A 27,455-nucleotide genomic window follows, 5' to 3' on the forward strand; every position below is an offset into this window, starting at 1 on the left:
ACAGGGTGTCTGTTGTGGGGGGAGGAAGGTAAAGGAGATTGTGAGCCGCTCTGAGACTCTTCGGAGTGGAGGGCGGGATATAAATCCAATATCATCTTCTTCAATATCTTCTTCGTGGTCCCTTCTTACACACCCAGGGAATGCCGATTTTTTCTCCAGGCCAGTTTGGTCAGGGATCCTGGAGATTTTTTGCCATCTTCTGGGCATGGAGTCATATGGTCAATAGGGGTGGGGGGTGGGTATTTGTGAATTTTCTGCATTTGCAGCAAGTTGAACTAGATGACACGAGATGTCCCTTCCGATTCTGATTCTATGAAGGTGCCACTGGACTTGAAACTTGCTTTTAACGTATATTTGTGAATGGAAAGAGCGGTAACCTGCATTCCTAAGCATGGAAGAGAGGGCGTAATCATTACTGCAGGTTAATTCATCCAGGATAATGATTTAGGGCCACCAGTATTCTCCACATATGCTGAACCAAACATGGAACTTCGTACCCTTACTACTTCAGCAGTAATTTACACCAAAAATTGGAGCAAGTTGCTAGCCCCCATTCCAAATGAAGAGTTAAAGGTAAAAGGTAAAATTAGTCCCCTGTGCAAGCACCAGTCGTTTCTGACTGGGGTGATGTCGCATCACGTTTTCACGGCAGACGTTTTTACAGGATGGTTTGTCCTTGCCTTCCCCAGTCTTCTACACCTTACCCCTCCAAAAAGCTGGGTCCTCATTTTACCAACCTCAGAAGGATGGAAGGCTGAGTCAACCTTGAGCCAGCTACCTGAACCCAGCTTCCGCCGGGATCGAACTCAGGTCGTGAGCAGAGAGCTCAGACTGCAATACCGCAGCTTTACCATCTGCACCACAGGGCTCCTCCTAAATGAAGAGTTAAACGTGTTCAAACAAAAAAACACCTCCAGCGATCCCGGAAGAGATTGTTTCAGTACTCCGCAGTGGCCTTTGCTCATTCCGCACAGATAGCTTCTGCTTTCCCAGCTCCCCCAGCTGTGTCCTCGATACCCTTTTCTTCTTTCCGCTGCTGTTGAACAAAAATTCCAGGTGCGTTGAATCCAAGGATCTCAGAAAACAGAATAAATCAGGCAAAACTAATGGATTCCATTTTGCATCCTTTTATTTTGCATGCTGGATGGCTGGGCGGCGGAGCTAGTGCCGCGCCCTGCCTTCCAAGCAGGAAAGGGGATATTTTCAAACCCACATCTGAAAAATAATAATAATAATTAAAAAAATTCAACACAAACATTCCAGCTGGCTGATCATCGGAGTGTTATGGCGTAAGAGTCAACAGTGCCGGCAAAAACAAGAGGTGCCAGGACCGCGGGAGGTGTAGGCCCCAGAATGAGTGAGAGGGAAGGAGAGAGCATGCATCGTTTTCAGAGGGGGCAACTGATCTAATCACACAATGACCAGAGGTTGTGGGGGGGGGGGGAGAACAGCTGGTGCAGTTGCCATAGATGGGTACTAGAGAGAACCCCCAAACATTTCTGAAGGGGTACAAGCTGCTTTTTTCCCAGGCAGCCATCTTGTGGATAGGAAAGAGAATGTTTTTACCTCAGCGCACTTCGATCTCTCTCTCTCTCAGCAGTCCTTTGTTTGACCTAATTTACTTCCTTTTTGAGGGCTATGGGTCAGGATTCACCAAAGGTCACCCCAGCTACAGGCCCCTTCCCCTGAATAAGGTTCCTCTAGAGAAAGGGATCGGGCAGCGTCTGGAAGGCTGAAGTCCTCAACGGCATCAAGTTGTCTGTGAGGGAAAGACGGTTCCTGAGCTCCACCCCTCCTGTTGTCCTCCTGCTCCATCGCCTCAAGTCCACCCAGAGGCCGCAATTCAGCTGATGAGCCGGTAGAAGACCCAGCACCCAAAGGTGACCCAGTGGCTGGCCCAGCTCAGCTCGGACCACTTGTGGATAGTATAAGACATGCCGTAACCCTGGAAGGGAGCAAAGGGTTACACATTTTATTTTCATTTTACGTAACGTATAGCCTACTTATCCGTCCTCATAAGGACTGCAAGTGCAGTTAATTGAGTCAAAACATATAAAATAAGTTCATATCTTAACAACAACACTCCCCCCACATTAAAAAATAACGTAAGAGATGCCATGTTGGATGAGGCCAATGGCCCATCCAGTCCAACATTCTGGGTCACACTGACCAAAACCCAGGGGCCTTCAGTAGGTCCACCAGCGGGGCCAGAACTCCAGAAGCCCTCCCACTGTAGCCTCTCAAGCATTAAGAATACAGAGCATCACTGCCCCAGACAGAGTGTTCCACTGTACCTTATGGCTAACAGCCACAGATAGACCTCTGGTTCAGATGTTTATCCACTCGCCTCTTGAAGTTGTCTGTGCTTATAGCCACCACCACTTCCTGTGGCAGTGAATTCCACACGTTCATTATACTCTTTGGGTGAAGAAGTACTTCCTTTTATCCATTCTAAGCCTACTGCTCCTTAATTTAATGGAGTGCCCATGAGTTCTTATATTGTGAAAAAGGGAGAAAAGTACTTTTTTCTCTACCTTCTCTATCCTATGCATCATTTTGTAAACCTTTATCATATCACCCCTCCATTGTCTTCTCTGAGCTAAAGAGCCCTAACTTCTAACTTTTCTTCAAAGGGAAGGTGTTTCATCCCCTTAACAATTTTAGTTGCCCTTTTCTGCACCTTTTCCAACAATTAAAACAATTATACATAACTCCAATCTTATATTTTCCAGGCAGACCTGAGGAATTTTATATTTTCCTCCGTCTCAGATTGTTATAACGAAGCCACCTTTAAACTGGCACAGTTTTGCAACTCAGTATCTTCAACAAGGAAGCAGAAGGTTATGTCTTTTTACGAATTATGTCTGCTCTCTAAATATTAGCCTGTTATATCTGTCTGAAATTTTATTGTAGAGAGATGTGCGAGTGAATCTCTCTGTGTGTCAATTGTGGCTGATCAATGATAGCAACAAGTACAGATGATTAAAACCAGAGCTTAAAATACAGACGAGAAAATAAAAATGACAAATAAAACATGAGGCAGGAAGGTGGAATCACTGGAAACGGAAGCTTAACAAAGATTTGGAGGGGCAGCCGTGTTGGTCTAAAGCAATACAACAAAATCTGAGTCCAGTGGCACCTTGAAGACCAACAAAGTGTAATTCTAGGTATAAGTTTTTGTGTGCGAACTCATACCGTGGGCTTTTATTGTAGAAAAAAGCCCAGCAGGAACTCATGTGCATATTAGGCCACACCCCTGGCATCATTGTTTCACACAGGGAGTTTTGCATAAAAAGCCCAGCAGGAAGTCATTTGCATATTGGGCCACACCCCCTGACACCAAGCCAGCCAGAACTGTGTTCCTGTACAGTCTTGCTCAAAAAAAGCCCTGCTCATACTCAAAATTAAAGCCCTGCTCATACTCAAAATCTTTAAGGTGCCACTGGACTCAAGGCAAAATAGAATGTTTTTAAGCGGATGGACAAACTCGGGACACGGGAACTGGGCGTTTACTCAACTTTCAAAGGGATCACTCTCTGCCTGCTGTCCAGAGATTTCAGAAATCGGGGCCAGCTGTGCTTCTCAGGATTCTGGGGCCCACCCACACAGTTATGTGCATCTTCATTGGTGGAGTTGCCAACTTCCACGTGGGACATGGAGACTTCCCAAAATTATTAACCAATCTCCAGGCGACAGAGATCAGTTATAACTTCAGCCTCTCCAAAGCGGTCTTGGAGAAAATGGCTTCTTTGGAAGGGGAACTCTATGGCCTTATAACCCGCTGTAGTCCCTCCTCTGTCCTGCACTTGGGATTGCCAGGTCGCCCCTGGAAACCAGTGAGGGATGGAGGAGGACTTACCAAGAGCCCAGGCTACGTTGCTGGTGCTGCGATGATGTCACTTCTGGCGTTGACTGGAAGTTATGTCGTCACGCTGTTGCGGTGATGCTCTGGTATTCCGGCAAAAACTATGACAAAAATGGCTTCTACCGTAGAGTTCTGCCCAAATACCAGAGTGTCATTGCAACGTCGCTAATGTGATGATGTCATTCTTGGGTCACACTGGAAGTGATGCCACCACGTCGCTGGTGACAAAGTCTGGGCTTCCTTCTTGCTCCTGGTCAAACCCCCCCCCCCCATTGGCAAGCTCATAGGGAGCAGGGCTTGACAGTGGGGGATCTCCCACCTCTACCTGGGGCGGGGGGAGGCTGGCAACTATACCGACCTTTCACTCTACCCCCAAATCCAAAATCTCCAGGAATTTCCCAACCCAGACTTGGCAACCCTCTTCATTGGTGCTAGGCATGCCAAGTGCCCGGTCTGCGTGGGGCTTCTTGCCACCCAGGAGGTTTCCAACCTGCCAGCCCACATTGGGCCGGCAGGGGAAACCTTCCCCTATGGCACCGGCATGATGATGTCACCCAGAAGTGAAGTCATTGCATCAGCGATGCCTCACGTGGCCGCTCTAGGTGTTTCCAGAAAAACTCTATGGTTTTCCCAGACGCTCTAGTCATTTGGGAGGGAAAACTCTGGGAGGAAGGGGACTTGGCAACCCTAGTTGGTGCTCCTAAAAATCTAGCCAACACAACCCCCACCTGGGCCCAGATTGGCCATCTGCTTCCCCGCACCCACCAATCTTACCTGCTCTTCCACAGAGTCATCGGCGTCCATGTCAAATAACGACCCGAGGTAGGCCAGGTGAAAGACTGCCAGCGCCCCAAAGAGCAGATTGAGGAGGCGGAGCCAAAGAGCCTGTGGGAGGAGAAAGAAAGGCTCAGGCTTCGGGCAGCTGAAAGAAAGACTCACCTTGAATCTCCCTTCCAAAACAGGGTGGGGAACAGGGAGATGGTTTCAGCTGCCTCAGAGTGAGCAACTGCCCCCACCCCAACCTCTCAGGAGGATTTATTTACTTCATTTATACCTCATCTTTCTCCTCAGGGGAGACCCAAAGCCACTGGCATCATTCCCCCCTCCTCCGTTTTCTCCTCACAACAACTGTTCAGAGGCAATTCTAAGTTGGGATTCTAAATTTTGGGTTTTATGGGTTTTTTTAACATATTGAATGTGTTTTATCTATCTTGTAAGACTGCCTTGAGGTCCCAAAATACTAGAACTCGAGGGCACCCAGTGAAGCCGATGGGCAATAGGCTTAGGATGGATGAAAGGGAACACTGCTTTACACAGAGAGTGATTTATGTGTGGAATTCACTGCTGGACAATGTAGTGATGGCCACAGGAACAAACAGCTTGCAAAGGAATTAGATACTTGAACAATGTTTATCAGTGGCTACTAGCCATGGTAGGAGCCCTGTGGTGCAGAGTGGTAAAGCTGCAGTACTGCAGTCCAAACTCCCCGCTCACGACCTGAGTTTGATCCCGGCAGAAGCCGGTTTCAGGTAGCCGCTTCAAGTTGACTCAGCCTTCCATCCTTCCGAAGTCGGTAAAATGAGGACCCAGCTTGCTGGGGGAAAAGTGTAGATGACTGGGGAAGGCGATGGCAAACCACCCCATAAAAAGTCTGCCGTGAAAACGTTGTGAAAGCAACATCACTCCAGAGTCAGAAACGACTGGTACTTGCACAGGGGACTACCTTGACCTTTTTATTAGCCATGGTGACTGAGGGGAACCTCCACATTCAGAATCAGGGGAAGCCCTCTGTCTCTCTGCTCTGTTGTTGGCCATCCAAAGGAACTGTGTGAGACAGGATATGGGACTCAATGGGCCACTGGTTTGATCCAGCAGGGCTCTTTTGATGTTCTTATGAAGGCCTCAGCCTCTCTGCTCTGTTGTTGGCCCTCCAGAGGAACTGGTCAACCACTGTGTGAGGCTGGACTGGATGGACCACTGGCATTCAGCAGGACTCTTCTGATGTTCTTATGTAAAGGTGGCTAATAAATGTTTTAAATCAATGAATAAACCCTGTGAGGTAGGTTAGGCTGGGAGTGTGCAACCAGGCCCAATGTCACCTAGCAAGCCCTCACGGCAGAGGCAGGATTTGAACCTGGCTTTCCCATATGCTAACCTGACACTCTTTATCATGACATCCCTCTGGTCCTCTCTACCCGGATGCTTGTGATACCAGAGGAAAGAAACACTGGCCTGATGAACGGCTGGACCAACAGTATCCTTTGACACCTGGCATTTGCAAAAGCTCTCACCGTGTTGTGGCGATGCGAACACCCGGGATGGCACTTCTTGGAGAGGATGCAGGCGTTAAATATGACCGACAACCGTTTCCGAAGAACTAGGGAAAACCCACATGTACACACAAGTCAAGGGGCTTGAAGGTCTGCATGTCACAGACTTCTTGGCACAGTATATAATATCAGGGCTTTTTTGGAAGAAAAAGTCCAGCAGGAACTGATTTGCATATTAGGCCACACCCCCTGATGTCACCATTGTTCCACACAGGGCTTTTTGTAGAAAAAGCCCAACAGGAACTGATTTGCATATTAGGCCACAGTCCCTGACAACAAGAATTGCGTTCCTGCTCAGAAAAAGCCCTGTATAACGGGTGGCCAGCGGTAGCTCTCCAGATGTTTTGTTGCCTACAACTCCTATCAGCCCCAGCCATCAGTCATGCTGGCTGGGGCTGATGGGAGTTGTAGGCAACAAAACATCTGGAGAGCTACTGTTGGCTCCCCCTGCTGTATAATATCGATAACTAACTAGATGTAAGATAGATCCAGGTGTTTGGTCTGAAGGAGTAGAACGAAGCTAGAGTCCAGTGGGGCCTTTAAGACCAACAAGAGTTTTATTCAAAGTATGAGCTTTTGTGTGCAGGCTCGCTTCCTCAGATACAATGAAATGAAAAGTTAACTATTCATATATATAGACAGATGCCTCTTCACAGGTGAAGGCATCTGCCTATATATCTGAACTGTTAACTTTCATTTCCTAGATAGGATTTCTAGTGTCTGCTCAGAACAACTCTCAAGGTAGGTCTGGGGTTTTCTGCAAAGGAAAGCAATTGATTGGGTAAACAGGAGGAAATGAATGGGTGGGGAGAGCCAGAGAGACAGGAAATCCCTTCCCAACAGAAACACAGTCAAGACTCACCATGTTCAATGTAAGTGATGAAGCCAAGAGATAACAGCACAGCAGCCAGGTGGAAACTCAGCCCCTAAGAGGGAGAAGAAAAAGAAGAAACTCACAAAAAGCAGCCTCTAACCCCCTGAGCTTAAGTACATTTACTCAGAAGTAAATCCCATTCACTTCCATGGCATTTATTCCAAGCCACCATGCTCACTTTGAATTAAGCTTTATTGCAATTGGTCTGTAGCTCAATATAGATGGTTTAATTTAATACATTTTAATCCTGCCATTTAATCCTCCAAAAAGCTCAGGCAACATGCATTCGTCTCCTCTTCTCCCTTTTACCTTCACCACAACCCTGTGAGGGAGGCCAGAGGCTGAGGAAGCCACCTGCCCAAGGAGTCTAGAAAGCATGGGGTTTGGAGAGGGCCCTTAGCTGAGATGTCATACTGTTGAGTCCACCCTCTGAAGCAGCCATTTTCTCCAGGGGAACTGATCCCTGGACATCTGGAGATCACCTGCAATTCCAGGAAGTCTCTAGGCCTCACCTGGTGGTTGGCAACCCTACTTCCCATATATCCCCATGGCTCCTGTTGTAGTCCTGAGGTTGCCACCTGCTAGTTGTCCCTGGCTTTGGGTAGCCCACTTGGCTTCAACTACAGCCCAGGCCTTTCCCCATCATACCTCTCACACAACAGTACAACTTTCTTGAGGAGACAAGAGGGGGTTGTCTCTAGAATTTTCCCAGAGGTGCTGCAAGGCTATTCAATTAGCCAGGGTTTTTAAATGGGACACAGACCATAAATATGGAGCAGTGGTCCATCAGTGGCTGTAAGCCACAAGGTATAGGTGGAATACTGCGTCTGGGATAGTGATGCTCTGTATTCTGGGTGCTTGGGGGGCAACAGTGGGAGGGCTTCTGGAGTTCAGGCCTCACTGGTGGACCTCCTGATGGCCCCTGGATTTTGGCCACTGTGACACAGAGTGCTGGACTGGATGGGCCATTGGCCTGATCCAACATAGCTTCTCTTTTGTTCTTATGGCCCTGCTGGTGGACCTCCAGATGGCACCTAGATTTTGGTCCCCGTGTGACAGAGTGTTGGACTGGATGAGCCATTGGCCTGATCCAACATGGCTTGTCTTATGTTGTTTGGGGAGGAGTGGTGTGTGAGTGATGATTTGTGATTTTATTTCATTCCACAGGTTTTTCTGAGCTGCTTTGAGCCACGAGGAATGGTAGGAGACAAAGTAAAAATGAGATTTTCCTCAATCAGTTTCTTTTTTTGGTACAAGATGCTGACCAAACGTTTCAGCCGCTTCTTGGTGAACGCATGACCCAAACTCTCACTATAGTTTGTGGGGCAAGTGGATTGTAGTGAATTTTTTTATTCTCAGTCCCTTTGGCATAACATTAAGTCTTCTTTCTGCATTTAGTGAGAAAGATTATGTCTATGCAAGTTCCCTCACAAAGTTGATGGATTTCCATTCTGTACTGCAAGATGTGGAGCCTTCTACAGAGACAGATCCAGAAGGGTAGTCATGTTAATCGGCCTGTTGCAGTGGAAAAGAGCAAGAATCCAGTAGCACCTTAAGGACCTACAAAAAATTTGTGGCACGGATTTTGTTAGACTTTTAAGGTGCTACTAGACTCTCGTTCTTTTCTACTGCTACAGGCAGACTAAAACGGGTACAGATAGACTAACACGGCTACGCAACTTGAGGCTAAATAAACAGTGAGTTGAAATGGCTCCTACCTTCATAGATGTTTTGGTCCCGCAGAGATACGACCAAGTTATGGCATCCAGGAACAGACTTTTTATATACTATGTTAATGAGATACTCACGTGTAAGAGGGCGCTGGCAGCGTAGGTTACAATGATTGCCGAGAAGGTACCCAGTTTCAGGGAGTTCTTAAAAACATCTGGAAAACAGAATACAAGAAAACAAGAGTGCCTCCTCTTTCCAGAATCTTCTACGGAGATGCAAAACAAACAAAAAGGCCTTATCCCAGGGGTTCTGCCCCATTTCCTTCGGATCTTTTTTCTTCCTACTTTTTATCCAGCTTCCACACTAGGCCTTTAATCTTGGTTCAGCCCTGTCCCCAAACTGACATTCTACACTTGAATCGTGGAATCATAGAAACCAACTCTATGAGTGTATGATTCTAGTGTAGAAAATCAGCTTGGGGAATGAGCTGAACCAGGATTAAAGGTCTAGTGTGGACCTGGCCCCGGTCTGAGGGGAAATGTGTCACAGTGGTTTAAGGGAGAGGTGAAAAGGTCAACCAGGACAGGTCAGAAGGGCAACTGAAAGCATACAACTGTTAAGAAGCAAAGAAAGCCCCGCATCCTCCCCTCATGAAGATTTGGCATCCCTCTGGGGGCAGAAACTGGATTGAAAAGTTGCATATGTCTACAGTTTGCTCATCTTGTCTTTAAAAGCATTTAACTCACTAGAAAAGAGAAAATATTTCACAGGGGTTTTTTTTAGCTCTCCCCAAAATTTTCACAAAAGGTCTTGGGGAAAAAGGTTCCCGTCCCGCCCCCCCCACCCCGGAGTCCTCACATCTCTAGTCCAACCTAAACTCCTTCTACATTCCACTGGTCCTATAGAATCACAGAATTGCAAGAGTTGGAAGGGGCCATAAAGGTCATCTAGTCCAACCCCCTGCTTAATGAAGGATCAGCCTAGAGCAGAGGTGGCCAAACTGTGGCTCGGGAGCCATTTGTGGCTCTTTCACACATATCGTGTGGCTCTCAAAGCCCCCATCAGCTGGCTTGGAGAAGGCATTTGTCTCTTTAAATCACTTCTCCAAACTTGGAAAAATGTATTTCAAGTTAAAATTGCTTTCTTTCCACCTCTCCCTCCCTCCCTCCTCCCTCCCTTCCTTCCAACATTCAGTTTGGTGTAGTGGTTAAGTGTCTGGGAGAACCGGGTTTGATCCCCCACTCCTCCACTTGCACCTGCTGGAATGGCCTTGGGCCAGCCATAGCTCTGGCAGAGGTTGTCCTTGAAAGGGCAGCTGCTGTGAGAGCCCTCTCAGCCCCACCCACCTCACAGGGTGTCTGTTGTGGGGAAGGAAGGTAAAGGCGATTGTGAGCCGCTCTGAGACTCTTCAGAGTGGAGGGTGGGATATAAATCCAATATCATAATCTTCTTCTTCTTCTTGTGGATCTCAAATGTCTGACATTTATTCTATGCGGCTCTTAAATTAATCAAGTCTGGCCACCCCTGGCCTAGAGCATTCCTGACAAGTGCTTGTCCAGCTGCTGCTCAAAGACTGCCAGTGAAGGGGAAGCTCACCGCCTCCCTAGGGAGCTGATTCCACTGCTGAACAACTCTTATGGTAACCAAGTTTTTCCTCATAACCTAATACCACAGGTACATGTTGAGAACCACTGCTGGACCTCCAAACAACATTGAGAAGGACCTGGGTACAAGATATACCAAGGCTGATTCCTCTGAAGGCAGTGTGTTGCTTAAGCCTCCCCCCCCCCCACACACAATTGATAACAACAGAGAGCCAACAAAAACCCTTACAGGTATTCAGCCAATGGGACATGGGCAGGTTCCAGCTGGTGACCACTTCCACCATAGAACGGGGCAGTTCCACATTCAGGGGGCGAGAGACTGTCAGATCCCTGAAAAGAGGAGGGAGGGAAATTATGTAGGGCTTCCTGGGTTTCATGGCTCCCTTACTGAGGAAGCAGAGGAACAACCCACAAATCAGAACTGAGAGAGGAGAAGCCAGCTTAACTGGAGGACGTGCTACACTGACGTATTTAGTGCGCTTTACCCCACCCTCTCTCCAGTTAGCTTAGGGTGCATACCTGGGTTTTAGGGATGCCAAGTCCGTGGCCTACGGCGGGGGACTTTTTTCACATGCACTATGGTACCATAGAGTTTCCCTCCCAAATTGCTACAGCATCCAAGAAAACCATAGAGTTTCCCTGGAAGCTCCTAGAGTGACATCATCACACTGGCGACGTCAGGAGGGGATCCCCCTGTCGGCCTAATGTGGGCTGGAAGGTTGGGGATCTCCCGAGTGGGAGAACTCCCACTCGGCCTGGGAGTTTGGCAGCCCTACTGAGTTTCCCTTCCTCTGTTTTTACATGCACAACAACCCTGTGATTAGGGTTGCCAATCCCCAGGTGAGGGCAGGGGATCCCCCGGTTTGGAGGCCCTCCCCTCGCTTCAGGGTCATCAGAAAGCGGGGGGAGGGGAGGGAAATGTCTGCTGGGAACTCTGTTATTCCCTATGGAGATTTATTCCCATAGAAAATAATGGAGAATTGATCCATGGGTATCTGGGGCGGCTGCTTTTTGAGGTAGAGGCACCAAATTTTCAGTATAGCATCTAGTGCCTCTCCACAAAATATCCCCCAAGTTTCAAAACGATTGGACCAGGGGGTCCAATTCTATGAGCCCCAAAAGAAGGTGCCCCTATCCTTCATGATTTCCTATGGAAGGAAGGCCATGAAAAGGTGTGCCATCCCTTTAAATGTGATGGCCAGAACTCCCTTTGGAGTTCAATTATGCTTGTCACAGCCTTGATCTTAGCTCCACCCCCAAAGTCCCCAGATATTTCTTAAACTGGACTTGGCAACCCTAGCAATATGTGATGTCATGGTAATCTGTGTGCTGTTGAGTTGTCAGTTTCAAAATGTTTTTATTGTATTTTATTGTTTTATTATATGTTGTACTCCGCCCTGAGCCCAACGGGGAATGGGCGGAATAGAAATTTACAAAAATAAATAAATAAAACATAAATCCAATATCATCATCTCCTTCCTGGTCCTTGCTGTGTGACAGCATCGAAGGCAAGATTTTCTGGGTGAGATCCCGGTCGACTTGAGCCCAGTCGGCAGAGTCACAGGTCCAGGAGGGAAGACGCGTACTTGCTTGGGGTGCCCCACTCTCACCCCAACAGTTGATGCAAATGAGCAAAATTAATATTAATTCCCCCCAAACTGCCCAACTCATTCAAAACAGCAACATTGGGAACGCCAGAGTTTTAGAAGGACAGAATCCCAGGCTGCTCCCATCACCCCTTCCGGAGCTTTGCTCACCATCGCAAGTGGTCTTTTTCCTCTGTGAAGCCCGCTCCCGCCAACGTGGCCGTCGTTTCAGACAGGAAGCCCACAAAGTAGTTGCTGAAGTGGAAGGAGCTGGCGCTTTCATAGGCCCGGAGCCACCTGTGTCATGACAAGAGGGACTGAGTTTAGATTCTGGTGAATTTTGGCACGTACAAATGCACAGACATACCCTGGGGCAGAAGACTGGAGTCCCCCAAAGACTCACCTCATCCCAGTGCTCCTAGCACAGAGTGGAAGGAGGAAGGAAAGAAAGAAACAATAATCAAAGGACGGTAGAGATCAATAGAAGAAGAAGAAGATATTGGATTTATATCCCGCCCTCCACTCCGAAGAGTCTCAGAGCGGCTCACAATCTCCTTTACCTTCCTCCCCCACAACAGACACCCTGTGAGGTGGGTGGGGCTGGAGAGGGCTCTCACAGCAGCTGCCCTTTCAAGGACAACCTCTGCCAGAGCTATGGCTGACCCAAGGCCATGCTAGCAGGTGCAAGTGGAGGAGTAGGGAATCAAACGTGGTTCTCCCAGATAAGACTTCGCACACTTAACCGCTACACCAAACTGGCTCTCCAGCACGGAGCGCTGGAGCATTTTGACAGATCGAACCACAGAACAGCATGAAAAGGAGCCACATTTAGCAGCATCCCTTGGTTGCACATTTCTCAGTTCTAACAGCCAGCGTGGTGCAGGGGTTAAGAGCAATGAATCGGGTTTGATTCCCCACTCCTCCTCCACATGCAGCCAGCTGGGTGACCTTGGGTCAGTGACAGCTCTCTCACTCAGCCCAAAAAAACAAGTCTAGCTTGCCACCTAGTGGTACGTAACTCGAAAAGAGCTAAAATGTTAGGCTGCCAGACTATCTTAGGATCTCCTGCCATACAATAATTTTTATCTCCAGAATCTGAGATTCAGAAGCATACAGCCCATGTGCATGGAGATTTTCATGAGTTAATGTAAGAAAACAAGAAGAACCCTGCCGGATCAGACCAGCGGTCCATCTGGTCCAGCATCCTGTCTCATACAGTGGTCAACCAGTTCCTCTGGAGGGCCAACAACAGGGCAGAAGAGACTGAGGCCTTCCCCTGAGAAGAATATAAGAGAAGCCATGTTGGATCAGGCCAATGACCCATCCAGTGGCCGAAAAACCCAGGTGCCATCAGGAGGTCCATCAGTGGGGCCAGGACACCAGAAGCCCTCCCACTGTTCTCCCCACACCTCAAGCACCAAGATTACAAAGCGTCACTTGCCCCAGACAGAGAGTTCCATCAATATGCTGGATCAGACCAGCGGTCCATCTAGTTCAGCTCCCCTGTAGCCAGGGCTGGCCCTCCCACTAGGCAAATTAGGCACTTGCCTAGGGCGCCAGGTTAGGGAGGGTGCCGAATTGGGCCCTCCCGGACCGGTGCCCACGGCAAATGCCCAAATTTTGTCACCTGCGCAGGCTCTTGGTTGGCGCACAGTCTCTATATCACTCTCTGAGTGTCATCCGGGCAGAGGATGCTCAGAGAGTACTAAAATTGGCGGTGGCGGCAGGGGCTGGAGCGCAATAGGGGACGGGACAGGGCAGCCCAGAGACAGCACCATGCAGGGGGTGATGGGTGGCAAGTCTGCCTGGGTTGCTGCACACCCAAGAGCCGGCCCTGCCTGTATCACACAGTGACCAATCAGTTACCCTAGAGCAGGGGTGTCGAACTCATTTGTTATGAGGGCTGGATCTAACATAAATGAGACTGGGCCATGTCGGGTTGAGCTGAGCCATGTCGGGGCAGGCCACGTGTGTACCTATTTAAGAATAGACAGCAGAGATATAAATTTTATAAAGAGCACAGACAAACACAAATATATATTTTCAACAAACTTAAAACATTAGCACTCATTGGTCTTAAAGGTGCTTTCTTTGTATATTTCCCATGGGATCGTGGGAACTGGGCAAAGGAAGCTCCGGCTGTTTCCTTCCTTCCCCAGGAAACTGGGGGAGAGCCTCAGCCAATAGAAGGAAGACAGGCTTGGCACAGTAGCTCTGCTGTGCAACTGCGATATCCTGGTAAAGCAAACTATTCCTCCCCCCTTCCTCCCCAAGGGAGGAGCCTCAGCCAATGCAGAAAACAGGCTTTGCTCTGTAGCTCCTGTGCAATTGAGCAAGCCTTGCAAAGCAAGCTGTGATGCAGAAGGAAGCAAAAGAGAGGGAGAAGGAAGCAGAGGACAGCCAGTTGCTCAGGGGCCTTATTCGGCCCCTGAACTGCACGTTTGACACCCCTGCCCTAGAGGTCCAACAACAGGGCAGAGAGGCCTTCCCCTGGCGTTGCCTCCTGGCTCTAGGACTGAGAGGAATTGGTGCCCCTGAATGTGGAGGTTCCTTTCAGTCACCATGGCTAGCAGCCATTGATAGGCTTATCCTCCAGGAATCTGTCTCATCCCCCGTTTATTCCTCCGGCCATCACTGCATCTTCTGGCAGCCAATTCCACATTTTAACCATTCTGTGAGTTCCTGATCTTGGGGCAGACTGAGCTTCAACAAGGAGAGTTGTGGGAACAGGGAGACAGAGCCACCAATCCAGATGTAAGCCACCCTGACCAGCCCCAGGGAAAGAGGGACCAGCCCTTCCCCAAAGCCAATGGACAACAGAGACGGCAAGCAGACACTAGCAGGCCACTGAAGCATGAAGCCACAGACAAGACAGACAAATACACCAGCCACGGAGCGATAGGAAAGACCTTGGCAGACATACTGTGCAAGAGAACGAGCCACGACGGAACTGGAGCAGTGTACCACGGGACACGTCAGCTGCTGGGCCACAGAGAAAAATGAACCGTGTGAAGATGAGGACGGCACAGATGGGGGGAATCGCTATGCCATGAAAAGGGCCGCCACAGACAACAGCCACAAAAACCACACAACGTGCACAGATGTAAAGAACGTCAGCCAATAAGATGGTGAGAGCGGCGGTTCAAGGGAAGGATCGCCTTGGCTGTTACCTGGTTTTGCGCTTCCTATCACCGCAATGGGATCCCCAAAAGAGAGGAAGCGGGGGGGGGGGGAGGAGAGAGACAGTGAAAAGCAGGACAGAAGAAGTAGAAAAGTTGTTCATCAGGGCACAGGTCATTCTGAACAGGATCGGAAATACCTATCCTTGAGTGGGGTTCCTGAGCAACAGGTAGAAGTCTGACAGGTGCAACTTCTCCCTGCCTCACAGCTGCTTAAACGGAGAACCTGCTCAATGTTTCAGCACTCCTAAACACTTTCCCCTGCCCACAAACGCTGGTACCGCAGTGGGCTGGTGTGGGGATCCCCTCCCAATGTTGCCAGCGCGATAATGTCACTCACAAGTGACGTCACTGTGCTGGTGACATGTGCCAGCCACTCTAGGAGCGTCCGGGGAAAACTCTATGGTTTTCCTAAACACTCTAGCAATTTGGGAGGAAAAAAAGTCATTGCGCTGTGCACTATAAAAGTCCCCCGCAACCCTAACTAACTGGAATAGGACACTTCAGCAGAGGAACTCATCCACAGTTCCCTCTCAGCATTCTGGATGCTTCCGGCCACACATGAGCCGAACAGCTACCTGAGTCTCTTCTAAGATGGCCTGGAAGTCTTTAGCTAAGTAGGCATCACAATCCAAAGAGCAGGAAGTACCAAGTCCCTGCCCATTGTGAGCTTTCAGGGAGTACTGAAGGAGTCACACTCTCAGTTCTCTGATGTTGGCTCACAGTCAGCTACAAAAATGGGATCCAGGGGAACCATCTCTATTCTAAGATGTCCAGAGAGGAGAAAAACTCTCCCTTTCTGCTACTGTTGCAGCTCCAGGTTGGAAAATACATAGAGATTTGGGGGGGAGGTGGCCCCTGAGGAGAGTGGGGTTTGGGGAGGGGCCTTCCAAAGTAGCCATTTTTTCCAGAGGAACTGACTCGTATTGCCTGGAGATCAGCTGTAATAGCTGGACATCTCCTACCACCACCTGGAGGCAGGCAACCCTACCCCAGTGGACCACGCCTGTTTAAAATGTGTTGGGACTCGGTCTTTTCTAGTGGTGGGGAGGAAGGGATGCCCAGCCGCTTGGACTTCTTGCAGTCCCGTCAATCAACGTTTAAAAGTTCACTAACTTAAACCGTAGTTGTTATTAAACAGAATAACTTAGTAAGAAGAACATTTTTAGCCTGCCTTTCTTACAGACTCAAGGCAGACGACAAAGCATATCCCATTTCTTTTTACACAGACTTTTATCTATAAGGGTGCCATAAGTCAGCTGGGACATCAGTAAGAAACTGCGGGGGGAGCACATCCAGGGCCCTAGCAGCAGAATCTGCAGCTCCCTTACCCTATCTTCCCTTTCCAAGATTGGGTGGAAGTACTGCAGATTCTATAGGGGGCACTGCTATGCCCCCCCACCCCATTAGCTATGGCCCTGGGGACATCCAGTCAGTCTGTGGCAGAGATGAGACTTGAGCCAGCAAACTTGTGCATCCCAAGCACGCTAGCTTCTGAAGAACAAAGCTGGGGTCCAGTCGCACCTTTAAGACCAACGAAGTTTTATTCACAATGGTAACCTTTTTGTGTGCTGGAGGCACACTTCATCAGACAATAGGATGGAGTGGAACAATATTATCTTGGCTTCAGAATGCCCTTTTTAGATGTCATCAATGCACAAACATGAGAACTAGGATTGTCTTTACTGAACTCCCAAATTTACAGTTGGTTATTTACTCCCTGCAACCTATTATGCAGGAATTCACTGCCACAGGAGGTGGTGGCGGCCACAAGCATAGCCACCTTCAAGAGGGGTTTAGATAAAAATATGGAGCACAGGTCCATCAGTGGCTATTAGCCACAGTGTGTGTGTATATATAAATTTTTTTGCCACTGTGTGAAACAGAGTGTTGGACTGGATGGGCCACTGGCCTGATCCAACATGGCTTCTCTTATGTTCTTATGTGACACAGAGTGTTGGACTGGATGGGCCGTTGGCCTGATCCAACATGGCTTCTCTTATGTTCTTATGTGACACAGAGTGTTGGACTGGATGGGCTGTTGGCCTGATCCAACATGGCTTCTCTTATGTTCTTATCTCATTTTGAATCTATAGCTCTAGGTGTCTCTGTTCCATCGTATTGTCTGATGAAGTGTGCTTCTAGCACACGAAAGCTTACATTGCGGTCTTAAAGCTTACACTGTGGTTACTTTGTTGGTGTTACTGGACTCCCAACTTTGTTCTATTGCTTCAGACCGACACAGCTGCCCACCTGGATGTAGCTTCTGAAGAGCCGAGGTAGAATAGAAGGGGGAGTATGCAAAGGAAGGAGGAACATATATCAACAACATGTCAAGTTCTAAGGCTAGCTCACACATATGCGTGGTCCAAGGATCTTCACTGTGTGATTGAAGGTAAGCTGCGACGGCCATTTTGTGGCTGTGCCCACTCTACTGGGTCACAATTCCAAAGAGGCCCCCAAGCTCAAAAAAGTTGGGGACCCCGATGTAGAGGAAGCCTACCCACCAGATGTCCCACCCCACTCCAGATCCTACACAGCATCCCAGTCACGCTGCGAAGCATGGCAGGTCGTTAATAAATGCTGTTTCCATGGTCTGTCCAAGCTAAGAAATGTAGTGTTGTGTAGACCTGCTTTAGAAACTGAGGATTTTAAGGATTAAAAAGTCAGGAACTCCTTTCTTGAACCATGTTCCAGTCAGGCCCTCCCACCTGGAAAATGCTGAATTGTTCATTTCCCCAGAAAACTATTGCCAGCAGTGGGAACCAGGTGTGTGTGTGCTTTGGGGGGGGGTCAACTTCCAAGTTGAAAGCAACAGTTTAGGCTTACTTTCTGAGCAGCTTGTAGCTGTAGAGAGGGATGAAGTAAGAGAAGAGATAGGGGGCCACACAAGTGGACATGATGAGACAGACGAGGCTGAGGAAGCCGCTCCGGCAGACCTTGTGGAACCAGGAGAAGCTCTACGTGGAGGGAAGGAGACAACACAGAATCATCTTCGGCTGGTCCTCTGTGCTGAACTTATGACATGTTTCTGAATTAGAAGTCAAACACAGGCTGCTTTTCAGTCATGAAACAGCCACTAATCCAGCAGTCCCCAACACCTTTCCTGAGGCTCGCCAAGGTTGGTTTGTTGTTGTTTTTTTAGAAAACTGGGCCACATGCCCATCCTGGTTTCTGATTGGCTGTGCAGATTTTTAAAGCTGTTGCTTCAGCAGCAGCTGCCACCACAGCACAGCGATCCTCACTGTACGAGTGAAGGTAAGCTGTGGCAGCCATCTTGTGACTGGCCTTGCCTCTTGTGGCAGCCATTTTGTTGTTGCCGCACCGTGCCAGAATTCCAAAGGTGCCCATAGGCTCAAAAAGGTTGGGGATGCCTGCCGCAAGCAGTCGCAGGGTAAGCAAATGTGGCGACTGCCTATTACCATCTTTTGGGGAGGAGGGCAGACCTTTTAAAGCACAAGGACAGTTGAAAGGTCTACCTTCTTATATTATCCATATACTCTGAGATGTCTTGAGCAAAACAAACAGGCAATAAGCTTTGTCAGGATTTTATCATCATTATTTAATACAAGCTATTGGTCTATAAGAGGTATAGGTAAATACTCCTGCAGTTCAGGAACAGTTTTGGGGAAGAAAAGTCAGAGTTCCAGGTGCTTACAGCAGTGCTAGGGTTGCCAAGACCAGTTCAAGAAATATCTGGGGATTTTGGGGGTGGAGCCAGGAGACATTGGGGGTGGAGCCAGGAGCAAGGTTGTGACGAGCGTAATTGAACTCCAAAGGGAGTTCTGGCCATCACATTTAAAGGGACCGCACACCTTTTAAATGCCTTCCTTCCCTTGGAAATAATGAAGGATCGGGGCACCCTCTTTGGGGGCTAACAGAATTGGACCCCCTGGTCAATCTTTTTGATACTTGGACGGTGTTTTGAGGAGAGGCACCGGATGCTATGCTGCAAATTTGGTGCCTCTCCCTCAAAAACAGAGCCCCAGATACCCACAGATCGATTTTCCATTATAACCTATGGGAATCGGGTTTCCATAGCCATAGGGAATAATGGAGTGCCTAGCAGACATTTCCTTCACCCCCCACCCACTTTCTGATGACCCTGAAGAGGAGGGCCTCCAAATCGGGAGATCCCCTTTCCCCGCCTGGGGATTGGCAACCCTAGGCGATGCTCCCCAACGTTTTTTCAGGCTGCGGACATCTTTGGAATTCTGCAACATGGTCGTGGTCTGTGCCCCAAAATGGCTGCCACAGGAGGCAAGAGCCAACCATAAAATGTCAGGGACAGAAGAATATAAGAAGAGCTCTGCTGGATCAGACCAACGGTCCGTCCAGTCCAGCATCTCATGCAGCAGTCAACCAGTTCCTGTGGACAGCCAACCACAGGTCACTGAGGCTGAGGCCTTCCTCTGATGTTGCCTCCAGGCTCTTGGATTCAATGGCTTAGGGACATGGTTTTAAAATGCATATTTGGAAAACATATATACTTATTGAGCTAACTAAAAAACCAGCATCTGTCTTCATTTTGCAGACATCGAATGCACTTATGCAAAAGGGAAAAACGATTCTTTACATGAAACCACTGCCCGTGTCATACCATGCACATCAAAACCTCAAAAAGCCTCACTTGGCTCACTATCTAAAACCATTTCTGGGCACTAGGAAAGTTGCTGGTGGGTGCCAAGGTGCCCACGGGCACTGAGTTGGAGGAACCCTGGCTTAAGGGATGCAAGAAGAAGAAGAAGACGACGACTGCAGATTTATACCACGCCCTTCTCTCTGAATCAGAGACTCAGAGCGCCTTACAATCTCCTATATCTTCTCCCCCCACAACAGACACCTTGTGAGGTGAGTGGAGCTGAGAGCGCTCTCCCAGAAGCTGCCCTTTCAAGGACAACCGCTGCCAGAGCTATGGCTGACCCAAGGCCATTCTAGCAGCTGCAAGTGGAGAATCAAACTCGGTTCACCCAGATAAGAATCCGCACACTTAACCACTACACCAAACTGACTCTCAGACAATCTTGACAAGGAACTATTGAAGAGTCTACTTATTAAATTTATTAAATCAATTTGCTTCACATGAAACAAATTAGAGGGTTGAGTGAAGGGATTTGTTTGTGCAGACCAAGTGTGTACTTCAGGACTCTTGAATGGTCCATCAAACAACCTAAATTTTCACACACACCCCAAACCTTCTTCCCTCGTGCCAAGAACAACCCTGGGGATGCTCACCATTTTCCTGCTCTCCACGGCCTGCAGGTAGGTGCGGAAACGGAACCAGGGTCCAAAGATGACCGTTCCAACGAAATAGATGTAACCCATGAATTCCACGGGGGAAGGGATGGACGGTACCTCACCCCGGTCCAGATCAAAGCCCAGTGACACCGCCTTCATGGCTACAATCATCTGGGCTCCTGGATAGAGATGGAAAAGGAGCGTGGCATTTTTGTGGAACTTCCATGAGAGGCAGTGGTGACCACTGGTTTGGAGGAACTAATGCACGGAGAAGCACATTCAAAGAGTATTTAGCTGTGATAACACAACCGAACGTCTGTGTTCCAAGAGTAGAGTAGAATATTTTAGGATTACCAAATGGTGGGGGATGAACATCAGAGGAAGGCCATGGCCTCCGTACCTTGCTTCTGAGCCTCCCAGAGGCATCTGTTTGCCGCTGACATAAACAGAAAAGCAGATCTTGACATGATTCAAAAAGGCAATCCTTGGGTTCTTCAAGCTCCTCCTGTCTACCTTGTATCTAAGATACTAGAATCCACTTTTCTTTAAAAACCAAGGCCCAGTCCCTGTTCGCGACCGCTGTTTTGCCACCCCACAGTCTTCATTGGTTGTCCTGACCCAAACCATTTTACAGAAGGGCCCCCGAACCTTTTAAAGCCTAAAGGCACATTTGGAATTTGGGTGGGTGCAGCCCCAAAATGGCTGTCACAGGAGAAAAAGCCGGCCACAAAATGGCTGCTGAGGCTTGCCTTCAGTCCAGGGCGTTTTTTTGTAGCAGGAACTCTTTTGCATATTAGGCCACAAACCCCTGATGTAGCCAATCCTTCAAGAGCTTACAGTAGGCCCTGTACAAAGAGCCTTGTAAGCTCTTGGAGGATTGGCTACATCAGGGGGTGTGGCCTAATATGCAAAGGAGTTCCTGCTACAAAAGAAGCCCTGCTTCAGTCACACTGTGAAAATCCTTGAGCTGTGATGGCAGCCGCTTCCAATACAACATTTTTTTAAAAAGCCACAGGGCCAAGCGAATCTCCAGTGGCCAATCAGAAGCCTGGCTGAGCAAAGGACCCACCTCACCCTGCCAACTTTCTAAAGACACTCTGCGGGCACCCTGATGGTGCCCGCAGAGTGTCAGACTGTGGCAAAGGGAAAGAGCACACCAACACTACACAGTTGTTTAAAAGGATCTGGGGAATTGCTGCGAAGTAGAATCTAACATATTACAGGAGGATGAATTCCCGAACTAACACATTTATTGAGAAATGGTCACTCTTTGTTATAGATCAGGATGTTCAATATGACAATAATATACAACCTGATATATTTTTTTCCCAGAATTATAAGGGATGGATTAGATCAAGGGTGTCAAACATGTGGCCCAGGGGCTGAATCAGGCTCCCAGAGGGCTCCTATCAGGCCCCCTAATAACTGGCTGTCATCTGCTTCCTTTCCCCTCTCTCTTGCTTCTTTCTGCATAACAGCTTGCTTTGCAAGGCTTGCTCAGTCGCACAGGAGCTACAGAGCAAAGCCTCTACTTTCTCCATTGGCTGAGGCTCCTCCCTTGGGGAGGAGGGGGAGGGAGAGCTTGCTTTGCCAGGTTCTCTCAATTGCACAGTACCAAGCTACTGTACCACGCTTCTTTCTATTGGCTGAAGCTCCTCCCCCTCCCGGTCCCCTGGGGAAGGAAGGAAGGAAGGAAAGAGCCAGAGCTTCCTTTGCCCAGTTCCTTGGATCGCACAGGAGAGAAACAAAGAAAGCACTTTTAAGACAAACAAATGCTAATGTTTGAAGCATGTCTTATTTTACGTTTTTAAAGAAACCTTTAATTGTGTTTGTCTGTATGCTTTATAAAGTTTATGTTACCTGGCATTACATTTCGTGACATACATGGCCCGGCCCGACAAGGTCTCATTTATATCAGATCCAGCCCTCACAGCACATAAGTTTGACACCCCTGGATTAGATCCACATTATATATATTTGTGTTCCAAAGTTGTTGTTTATTTTCATTAACTGTGTCTGCATATTTTTAGGAGTGTGCTGGGCTTTTTTTGTAGCAGGAACTGCTTTGCATATTAGGTCTCACCCCTCAAAGGTATCCAATCTGCCAAGAGCTTACAGGATTCTTACGAGTCCAACTGTAAACTCCAGGAGGATTGGCTACATCAGGGGGCTATGGCCTTGTATGCAAAGGAGTTCCTGCTACAAAAAAAGTCCAGAGTGTGTGTCTATGGAACACTCTTATGATCACCACGTTGGAACACCATTTCCTGGGCTTTCAGCCACACCCAGGTTCAACATCCCAGACTTGCATGCCCACTATACATTCCAACCTGTGGCAAACCTACCTCTCATCTTATGCCAGGTCACTGTGTCTACCATGTGCATCTCTCTGCAAGGGAAAAGAACATCCTTGTGAATCAGTAATCCACTTTCTTGCCTTCCTTTTTTTAATTCCTCCCCCCAACAGACAGCCTCCCCAGACACCTTTTCTGCTAGGCATCCCAATAACAAGGACAGTCACTGATCACAAAGAGCTGGATGTTTGGAATTTACTTGATTCGAAAAAGCTCCACCATTTTGTCCCATGGACCTCCTCTTCCTACCCAGACTTCTCATGGTCATGCCCAGTGGCTCCACTTTCCCCTCAATTCATCTTGCCTTTGCCCTGACCTGGATGGCCCAGGCTAGCCCAATCTCATCCTGAAAGCCAAGCAGGGTCAGCCCTGGTTAGTACTTGGATGGGAGACCACCAAGAAAGTCCAGGGTTGCTATGCAGAGGTGGACAATGGCAAAAAGCCTCTACTTGTCTGTTGCCTTGACCTGGATGGCCAAGTATAGCTCCATCTAAGTTTCTCTGAGACTCTGATTTAGAGAGAAGGGTGAGGTATAAATCTATGGTCTTCTTCTTCTTCTCATCTGATTTCAGGAGCCAAGCAGGGTCAGTCCTGGTTAGTCCTTGGATGGAAGATGATCAAGGAAGTCCAAAGTTGCTATGAAGAGGTGAGCAAAGGCAAGCCACCTCTGAATGTCTCTAGCTTCGAAAACCCTACGGGGTCGCCTGAAGTCAGCTGCAACTTGATGGCACTTTCCACCACCAATAAGGTCTTCCTGCTTCTCGTCCAAAGTGGTCTCTGATCGCTTCCTCCAAGGGCCAGCCTCCTTTTCTCAATGGTTCACTCTTCCCTGGATCTTTTGTTTCCATGGAGCTGCCCTTGACCACTGTCCAGAAGCTGCAGTTGGGACAGAACACAGCTGCTTCTCTACTGACCACAGCCGGATCACAGGACTGATTTTAAGTCACCTCCACCTGTAGGCTTCTAGATCCCATTTACTATTCCAGTCATGACTTCTAATGCCTAACTGGAGGACTATTTCTCCTGGTATGAACATGCCCGCCAGTTCAGATCCTCTTCCTGCTTATTCCCCTCTCTTAGCACTATTAGATATGCCACACCTGGATCTTGGTCATTTTCACCTGTGATTCCAGTCTTTTGAAATGACCTTCCTAAAGAGACCAGGAAGGACCCACACTGGCCCCTTTCGGGACATTATGCGAGGTTGTTTCTCTCTCTGAATGGTTCTGAACAGATAAAAGGAAGTATTTCTTCACCCAAAGAGTAATTAACAAGTAGAACTCATTGCTGCAGGAAGTGTAGGCGGCTACAAGCATAGACAGCTTCAAAAAGGGATTGGAAAAACATCTGGAGCAGAGGTCCATCAGTGGCTATTAGCCACAAGGTATATAGATGGAACACTTTGCCTGGGGCAGGAATGCTCTGTGATCTTGGTGCCTAAGGGGGCAACAATGGGAGGGCTTATGGAGTTGTGCCTCGCTGGTGAATCTCCTGATGGCCCCTGGGTTTTGGCCCCTGTGTGACACAGAGTGTTGGACTGGATGGGCCACTGGCCTGATCCAACATGGCTTCTCTTACGTTCTTAGGTGACACAGAGTGTTGGACTGGATGGGCCACTGGCCTGATCCAACATGGCTTCTCTTACGTTCTTATGTGACACAGAGTGTTGGGCTGGATGGCCCCTTGGCCTGATCCAACATGGCTTCTCTTATGTTCTTATGTGACACAGAGTGTTGGGCTGGATGGGCCATTGGCCTGATCAAACATGGCTTCTCTTATGTTCTTATGTGACACAGAGTGTTGGACTGGATGGGCCACTGGCCTGATCCAACATGGCTTCTCTTACGTTCTTATGTGACACAGAGTGTTGGACTGGATGAGCCATTGGCCTGATCCAACATGGCTTCTCTTACGTTCTTATGTGACACAGAGTGTTGGACTGGATGGGCCACTGGCCTGATCCAACATGGCTTCTCTTACGTTCTTATGTGACACAGAGTGTTGGGCTGGATGGGCCATTGGCCTGATCAAACATGGCTTCTCTTATGTTCTTATGTGACACAGAGCATTGGACTGGATGGGCCATTGGCCTGATCCAACATGGCGTCTGTTAGGTTCTTATGTTAGTCTCTTCCAGTGTACTTTGATCCACTGCTCCATTCTCGCACCACCCCCACAAGGGATCGCTTAACCTGAGCCATTTGTGAGCCCCTTTCTCTGGCCCCCAACCCCGACTCACCCCATAAGCAAATAGATCAGGATAGTGATGGAGAGCAGGACGCCCCGCTGGGTGGAGTGGCGGCAGAGGAACAGGACCAGGTAGCACAGGAGGCTGAGGAGCACGACCCACACCATCTGCAGCTGGAAGAAGTGGTAGAGGGCATAGAAGCCGCCGGCCACGGTGCTGAGGTGTTTGGCGTAAGACGGCAGAGCTGTGAGGGAAAGGGTCAAGGAGAGAGGAAAGTCAGCGATGGGAGGACGTCCCAGACCACCCCCATTCCTGTGAGAGACAGTTAGGTGCAGTGGTTAAGTGTGCGGGCTCTTATTTGGGAGAACCGGGTTTGATTCCCCACTCCTCCACTTGCAGCTGCTGGCATGGCCTTGGGTCAGCCATCTCTCTCGTAGTTGTCCTTGAAAGGGCAGCTTTTGGGAGAGCTCTCTCAGCCCCACCCACTTCACAGGGTGTCTGTTGTGGGAGGGGGGAAGGTAAAGGAGATTGTGACAACTCTGAGACTCTGAAATTCAGAGTATAGGGCGGGGTATAAATCCAATATCATCATCATCTTCTTCTTCCCAGCTCTTTGCAGATCTGAGGTAGAATCATAGAGTTGGAAGGGACCTCTAGGGTCATCTAGTCCAACCCCCTGCACAATGCGGGAAACTCACAAACACCTCCCCCTAAATTCACAGGATCTTCATTGCTGTCAGATGGCCATCTAGTCTGTTTAAAAGCCTCCAAGGAAGGAGAGCCCGCACCTGAGGAATCACTCCAATGGTCAGGAAGTTCTTCCTAATGTTGAGCCGGAAAGTCATTTGATTTAATTTCAACCCATTGGTTCTGGTCCTACCTTCCGGGTAAGAGAGAAGGGAGTTCCTGGAAGATATTCCTCAGCCTCAGGGTTATTTGACACCAATGGTCCCTCGAAGCTGTGGAGTCTTGTGAGCAAAAATTCTACTTTGTGAGCTACTGGCATTAAAGTTGTGAGTTACTGCACAAATTAGTTTACTCTAAGGCCATATTTCCTGAGCTGAGACAAAAATGTGTGAGCTGGAGGCTAAAAAGTTGTGAGCTAGCTCACACTAACTCTGCTGGGGACTGGATCAACATATGGAGCAGAGGTCCATCAGTGGCTGCTAGGCACAAGGTATAGAGGGAACGCTGTCTGAAGCAGTGACGCTCTGTATTCTTGGTGTTTGGGGAGGCAACAGTGGGAGGGTTTCTGGAGTTCTGGCCCAGCTGGTGAACCTCCTGTTGGCACCTGGGTTCTGGACACTGTGTGACACAGATGTTGGACTGGATGGGCCATTGGCCTGATCCAACATGGCTTCTCTTACGTTCTTATGTGACACAGAGTGTTGGACTGGATGGGCAATTGGCCTGATCCAACATGGCTTCTCTTATGTTCTTATGTGACACAGAGTGTTGGACTGGATGGGCCATTGGCCTGATCCAACATGGCTTCTCTTATGTTCTTATGTGACACAAAGTGTTGGACTGGATGGGCCATTGGCCTGAACCAATATGGCTTCTCCTATGTCTGGGGTAATGATGCTCTGTATTTTTGGTGCTTGGGGGGAAACAGCGGGAGGGCTTCTGGAGTTCTGGCCCTGCTGGTGGACCTCCTGATGGTTTTTTGGCCACTGTGTGACACAGTGTGCTGGACCGGATGGGCCATTGGCCTGATCCAACATGGCTTCTCTTGTGTTCTTCTGTTCACTCTGGGAATTCACTAGAAGTTTTGTCCAATAGCATTGAGTCAAGAATACAGCTGCCTACGAGGATCATAGCAGGGAGGAGTTGATGGCCTGTACTTACCCAACCTCCAGAGGACTCGGCACGCCAGGCACAAAAGCAGAAGGGTCCAGACCTGTTCAAAGCCTTGCTGAGCCGTGGGCAGCACACAGCCACTCAGCAGCTGCTGGTAGAACTCCTCGCGAGTGAAGGTGGCCATGGCCACAGCCTGGAAGAGGGCAGGAGGCAAAGGAGAGGTAGAGCAGAAAGGCAGGGCTCCAATGCACCTTTTGAGGAAAAGACCTGCTGAGATCCACCCCCCCGCCTTATATTCTGCACTTGTTTCGGTGCTTGCTGTGCATACAGGACCCCAAATCTGGGATACCCACAATCCCCTTCTTTGTGTCTAATTATTCTATTGCAAGAGACCCCAGTCGTTCGGCACTTTTGGAAATTTTGTAAATAGAGAGGGATTGTTGCAAAAGATTCTGGAAACGAGGATCCCTTTTAAACCAGAATTTTTTTTTAATTAAATGTAATGCAACAAATAATATTTAAGCAAGACAGACACATGGCCATACATGTTGTTACAGCTGCAAGGATTCTTCATGCAAAAGACTGGGAAAAGAGGGATGCACCAACGACGGACGGATTGCTTGCAAAAGTTATGGATATTGCAGAATTAAATATATTGATAACATTGTGAAAGGGTTTGTCCAAGAAAGAAGCAGTGGATAAATGGCTTAATGTATACGCATGGATGCAGGAAGCGTGAAGTAAGACGCTATTCAGGTTGATTTAT

At 48.6% G+C, this 27,455-nt stretch overlaps 1 protein-coding gene across 1 annotated transcript; it reads right to left on the reverse strand.

Annotated features, from left to right (window-relative positions):
• Positions 1–1,111: 1,111 nt before the first annotated feature.
• On the reverse strand, positions 1,112–26,893 carry PORCN (porcupine O-acyltransferase). The gene is made up of 12 exons (XM_060252857.1): positions 26,738–26,893; positions 24,941–25,133; positions 22,693–22,736; positions 20,345–20,526; positions 17,939–18,069; positions 12,102–12,227; positions 10,574–10,674; positions 8,878–8,954; positions 7,058–7,121; positions 6,157–6,242; positions 4,640–4,750; positions 1,112–1,945 (listed from the first exon to the last, which is right to left on the reverse strand). The coding sequence occupies exons 1-12, from the start codon at positions 26,871–26,873 to the stop codon at positions 1,844–1,846; spliced, it is 1,353 nt and encodes a 450-aa protein (XP_060108840.1). The 5' UTR covers positions 26,874–26,893; the 3' UTR covers positions 1,112–1,843.
• Positions 26,894–27,455: the final 562 nt, after the last annotated feature.

This window comes from Heteronotia binoei, chromosome 13 (assembly GCF_032191835.1).
Source record: "Heteronotia binoei isolate CCM8104 ecotype False Entrance Well chromosome 13, APGP_CSIRO_Hbin_v1, whole genome shotgun sequence".
NCBI lineage: Eukaryota > Metazoa > Chordata > Lepidosauria > Squamata > Gekkonidae > Heteronotia > Heteronotia binoei.